At 31.1% G+C, this 6,184-nt stretch overlaps 1 protein-coding gene across 3 annotated transcripts in view; it reads right to left on the bottom strand.

Annotated features, from left to right (window-relative positions):
- LOC119829955 overlaps positions 1 to 4,825 on the bottom strand; it is a 7,374-nt gene extending 2,549 nt beyond the window's left edge. The window contains exons 1-10 of one of the 3 annotated variants that reach the window (XM_038352701.1): positions 4,653 to 4,825; positions 3,955 to 4,096; positions 2,669 to 2,886; positions 2,151 to 2,261; positions 1,979 to 2,070; positions 1,801 to 1,901; positions 1,530 to 1,595; positions 1,312 to 1,429; positions 1,006 to 1,117; positions 333 to 368 (exon numbers count right to left, since the gene is read on the bottom strand). In XM_038352701.1, coding sequence (XP_038208629.1) covers positions 333 to 368; positions 1,006 to 1,117; positions 1,312 to 1,429; positions 1,530 to 1,595; positions 1,801 to 1,901; positions 1,979 to 2,070; positions 2,151 to 2,261; positions 2,669 to 2,886; positions 3,955 to 4,061 — 961 coding nt within the window. In that variant the 5' untranslated portion in view covers positions 4,062 to 4,096; positions 4,653 to 4,825. Of the gene's footprint in view, positions 1 to 332; positions 369 to 1,005; positions 1,118 to 1,311; positions 1,430 to 1,529; positions 1,596 to 1,800; positions 1,902 to 1,978; positions 2,071 to 2,150; positions 2,262 to 2,668; positions 2,887 to 3,954; positions 4,097 to 4,247; positions 4,268 to 4,361; positions 4,515 to 4,652 lie in introns of those variants that run through there. The other 2 variants (XM_038352702.1, XM_038352703.1) reach the window with 2 other exon arrangements.
- Positions 4,826 to 6,184: the final 1,359 nt, after the last annotated feature.

Raw genomic sequence — 6,184 nt, 5'->3', positions numbered from 1 at the left:
TAGTTTAATTTAATTCCGTTATGTCGACTAAAGTGATTGAATAGGTGTGGTCTCAAAATGTTTTTAAATGTACTACTACATAAAAGAACATGGTTATGACAACGCCATAATTTATTGCCAGAAGGTATTTACCAGACATTCATTTTTGTTTTGACAACATAAAGCGTTTGTCGTTCATTATAAAGTGATGTCCCTGTCATCCGATAACGTAAAACATTCATAGGTACAGACCAATATTCAATGAAAACATTCAGAAAATTTTCATCTGTCATCTGTGAGTGTTTGTGGTAGTGTTATTAGTAGTGAGTCTTTGTTATGTAATATAAAATTACCTTCTTCTTCTCCCTTATCCTTCTTAGGGGTTTCATCTGAAAAATTGTACATTTAGTATATTATTAAAATTATAGAATAATGATTGATCATACATGTACTTTGATGAAAATAGAATAACAACTAAATACATAGTCAGAGACAAAAATGTCCTCATCGAAAGTCAACCCAGGGTGAATACTCCGTGTTATGTAAACACGCCCTTTATTTCATACAGATATTTCATGATTGCTGCTAGTCAACATTCATTGCGTTTAAATACGTGTGAATATACAAATAAGCTTGGCTTTACTCTAAAGTATGTTTCTTTCAATAATAATTTATCGTGGTACATATATAGCCTATAGCCTTCCTCAATAAATGAGCTATCTAACACTCCAAGAATTTATAAAATCGGACCAGTAGTTCCTGAGATTAGTGCGTTCAAACAAACAAACAAACAAACAAACAAACAAACAAACTCTTCAGCTTTATAATATTAGTATAGATATTAAGAGGACAGTTTAAAGTTCGCCTTAATATAGGATGGTATATCTAGTTGTTTTTAATGATAAAACTACATCTATATAATTAAAGAAAAGATGATAGTGCTCTTCTTAATATGACAATAATTAGACATACTCTCATATGAATATAACACAACAAACATACAAGCAACAATCTAGCCTTACATACCATTAGGGTTCATATCTCCCTTCATCATTCTTAAGATATATTGCTTCTCCTTGTTAAGATGTTTCTTTCCATTCAAATGTAATGTCATTTGCTCAGTGCATGTCACAAAAGTCTGAAAACCACATATTTCTGCATTAAAACTTTGAAGTAGATCATGGGTTTTTTTTATAGTTTCACTGAATTAAAGGAAATAATTATGACTCCTTTGTGAGATTTTACAGGTATTGTATGAAAAATCTGGCAAAAAACGCGTATCGAAACACACCTAAATATAACTATTCTTGTAACATCTAAATTGAAGAGTACCTTGCAAATATCACAATATAGCTCTGGTGAAGTCGGCTTTTCAACCTGCGGTTTGTCCTCGACCTCTGCCTCTTCAATGGGTGGCAAAAACTTTTTCTCTCGCCGAATTAATTGTTTACTGCAATTTTTTAAATAATTGCAAATGTTTATAATTATCTATCTAAGAGTAAAGTGTAAAATACTAAGTATATAAAATAATAACTTTATTATTTACTTACACACGATCCTCCATACCAGGTTGAAGTAACATTGGATTCTTCGGATTTTTACGTTCCTCAACAATTCTGTAAAAAATATTCACTAATAATGTCACCAACACATGTTTATTTCTGATCAATTACAGCATGTGTTTCAAAGAAATTATGAAATTCAAATACAATGTAAAAAAATATATTTCTTCTCAGCTTCAGTAATTTTTGAATTAATTTATTCCATCAAGTCAAACTAGAATTTACAAGTTTGGTCAATTAATACTTAAATGCATCTTACGCTCGATGAGATCTTCCAGCATAGTGCGACTCAGAATGAGGCTTTGAAGTGATCTCCACATCACACAGCTCGCAATATAAATCACGAGATTTCATGGGTATCTGAAAAAAATTATCTTATTAATACATAGCAGTAAGCAATATTGCTGTATAATAATGCTGTATTTAAATATCCTTACCATCTTACCACGTTGACCTCCAAATTCCACTCGATTGTTCATCCATTTCTTTTGATTTTTCAGATGATTTTTTGAATTATAATGGACACGGGCTGAAACCAAGAATCATTGTGCACACTTATTGTATTTTATTTTTTTTCTAAATTTAATTCTAAGCTTCTCAAATACTCACACACAGAAAAGGAATCCAATTCTACAGCACATAGGCCGCAGTAATCAGGATTGATAAGACGCAACAAATCTCTTGGTAAATTCCTTAAATGTTCTCGTGGTACACCACACTCTGCAAATAAATTATATCATATTCCATGTCTTAAAGTATGTTCATTTCTCACAATTAATTCCATATTGATAAAACATTATTGGCACACTTAAATTAGTTATAAATAATAAGATTCTATTCATTTTAAATATCAATCATTTATCGAAAAAAAATATTAAATGTAGGTAAAATTTAATGTGAATGGTATGTTAATTTCTCATTACATATTTCCTAATTAAAGGGTATTTCTTGTAAAGGAATTGTAATTTTCTATCATCATTTATGTTATGCATATGAACTTATTTAAATTATATTTGTCCATAATGGTTTCTTTTTTGCTTTTTACTTATTTTGCCTACAAATTAAATTGTAAATTAATTGATATCAATTTAATACCATCATTTAATTAGTAAGTACATTCTACTCACTAATTAAATATTTGATAGCGTCACTCTTTTGTGGTCTAGATAGAAACGGCGGTCCTCTAGGCCACAATCCAGATCCATGAGAGTCATGAAAATTTGCAGGCCCCGGACCAAAATTAGGTGGCGGGCCAAAGTTTCTTGGTGGGCCAAATCCCCCTCTTCCACCCACAGACCCATAACCTCCTCTATAAGCACCATAAGCATAACGATATCGATTGTTTCTGAAAAATAAGCATTTCTTACTAATTATACCATGTGGAGTAAACTTCTAAGATGGACAAGTACTGTGCCAATGACATAAAAAAAATAGCTTTAAGTGGATCTGAAAGGAAAATCCTGAAGGACTGAAGGCCGTCCTTTACCTCACCCTCCCCAACCCCATTATTCCAACTGATGACACTTTCCTTATCCTTTTCACATTATAAGCTGGTAATGCGGTTGCAGCAATCCTACCCCTATAAATATTAATGGGCAATAGTGATCGCTTACCACCAGGCGAACCAACAGTTCAGTTGCTCGCTATGACATAAAAAACAATTTGCATATTGTTTTTAAACATCACTACAATAATGATAAAATGTTATTGTAATATTATTATACTCATCATTTAAATTTAATGCTAAAATTAATTTCTTATAGATAAATATCTGTTGTTCAATATAAGTCTTTTCTACAAAAAATATCACTGATGTTCAAACATTGAATAGGAAAAGCACAAGAAGAATCAATGAGAGAATAAGAGAAATCCTGTGACATGACAATTCCGAAGTTGTGGTAGTATTCAAATATTAAAAAAATGTGTTTAATATTATTAAAAAAAATCAGGTGGTCCCTCGATCATAAATAGTTTTTTACATACCATGTACTAATAATGAATTAGCAAAAACCAACAGCATCATAAAAAATTTGTATAATCGATACAGTAGTTCTTGGGCATGTTAAAAGAAACAAACAAACTCTTGAACTTTAAATTATTAGCATAAAAGTATAGGTAGAGTTCAAGTTTCTTACTTTGTTTGAAGAGTATTACTTGAATTATTGAAGTATTTCCTACCAACATGAAAATTGTTTTACTATCAGAAAGCTACACTATTCAGGAGTAGCATAAGTTATTTTTTTACCAGCTTCAACCGAGATGAAGCTGGGGCTAACAACTAGTACTAATAATAAGAATAAATATTAACTGATTATTTCATTCCCTGTTTAGGTTTCTGGATATAGTAGGTTCAATGTATAACAATTAAGAACCTACCTGCTAGCTACCATAAACATGTAAAATATATATTTACCCAAAACTGTTTGGAGGGTTCATAGGTAGTCCCATATCAGGTATGTTCATTCTGTCCTCATCAGGATATTCATAGAAATCATCATCGTATTGATCACCCATGTCCATTTTATATTCTTATGTAGATTTGAATACAACCTTACCTAACAAAATATTGTTAAGGTTAGTTCTAATAAATAAGCAAAACAAAATTAAGCTAGATTAGTTAATACAATTAAATCTAAATAGCAGCTCTAAAAGTCTGTGTGCAGTTGCATAGTATGTGAACCCCATGAATAATTATTGCACCCTTACTTGATAATTAAATACCACAGTTCGGCAGTTGATAATTTACAAAATCAATCATCCGTAAACCACAGGTATGAACAGAATGAAATGTAAATATTCGTCAAACAAAAAGGTACGTACATTTTTAGCTCATAGTACCTAATAATGACCCTTGTATTTAGATCAATATGTAATAAATGTTAACACTCATGTCTCTGTCATATGTAATTAATGTTAAAACTCATGTCTTCGCATAGTCCAATGGTCAATTAAAAATTTTACCTATGTAAAAAGTAATACAGAGGACAAAATATTTACAAACATGTCGGCATAAATGCTTTAGATTCAATATAAACTTCAAAAATAATGGCAAAATTTACTTTGTTATATAGTTGAAGTAGCAAAATGTAATTTTATTTGTTTTTCTATTACCTTTAGGAACGTTTCGTTTACAATTTTTTCCCTTGAATGTTTTTAGAAAGTTTTTACTTTTTGGTTCTGTTTGGGAATGTAATGCTAAATATCTTACAGCTAATAGCATAGATAAAGTCCCATTAGTCGTATTATTATACCACTCTGCCCATTTCCCATAGAATAATAAGTTCACAGAATACATACACCCACAGATAATACACTTATCATATACCCTTAGAATATTATGCCAAATAGGCAGATGTTATCCATAGATACCATAAAAAGCACACGTATTATGATATTATACCTTTATTACCTACGTAGTAGATTACATATTTTATGCACTGTGCTGGTAAATAGACTAGAGATGCCACGAGTATTCGGCAGCTATTCAGTATTCAGCCTATTCGGCCACTTTTAAGCTATTCGGTATTCCACCAAATAATACGTACTATTCAGCCGAATACCGAATAGCAAATCAATGAAAAAAAGACACGTCATATTACTCAAAATTATGTATTTATTTCCAAATTACAACTCTTTAGTAATTAAAATTGATCAGTGGTAAGTTGTGATGAATAAAAACAAGCTTTTCAGCATTTATTGGTAGCAAACGACTACGCTTTTCATCGTAAATGATACCAGCCTCAGAAAATAACCTCTCACTATACACGCTACTTCCAGGAGAAGAAAGATACACTTTAGCAAATTTCGAAAGGTTTGGGTATTGTTTTTTGTTTGTTAACCACCACTTGTAAGGATCGGCCTTCCTATCTAGGCGACTATCCTTGACGTGATTTACTCGCAATTGAATTGAAATAGCCATCGATCTCCTGCCGCGCCAACGCAACGAGAAAAACAGGTTTTTACTTGGGTTATTCCAGCGAACGCGCCCCCGACAAGCATGTATTTCGATTTTCGTGCCGAATATTCGATGGCCGAATATTCGGTGCTTCGGTCGACAGCGTTGTCGAATATTCGGTATTCGGTATTCGGCCAATCAACTATTTGTGGCATCTCTAGTCCTTACCATCTTACTAAAATTGGCGTATTAAATAATGAAATGTGTGAATGTACTGTAGACGCTGGCAATCTAAATCATATATTTTTTCCTGTCCGTTATATGATCATTCCTTTTTTATATTCATCCCTTCAGTCACTTGGTGTTTCCTTTCCTATTTCTATCAATTGTCTCTTGCTTAATCCTGTAATTTTTTTTTAATTCATTGCTAATTTTATATCTCTGAATAATATAAAATTGTGGATAATTATTGTATTGATAAGTATTGTATTTATAATACCATAGAAGTTGTGCTCGATTTTAATTTACATTATATATATATATATATATATATATGTGTGTGTTAATATATATTGTTTTTTATTACAGTATTGATGTTATAATATTTGGGTAATGCATATTTGTGTATATAAATACTACTTCTCTGATTATAGTTATGCTTATATCTTTAAAGAAAATTTGTTTCCCTACCTTTATAAACTTGACACTGGCAAATAGTTAAAACTTATTGCCATAATGAAAGAAAAAA

This window comes from Zerene cesonia, chromosome 11 (assembly GCF_012273895.1).
Source record: "Zerene cesonia ecotype Mississippi chromosome 11, Zerene_cesonia_1.1, whole genome shotgun sequence".
Taxonomy (NCBI): Eukaryota; Metazoa; Arthropoda; class Insecta; order Lepidoptera; family Pieridae; genus Zerene; species Zerene cesonia.
Note: the sequence above shows the minus strand (reverse complement) of the source record. Positions and strands in the feature narration are given on the sequence as shown.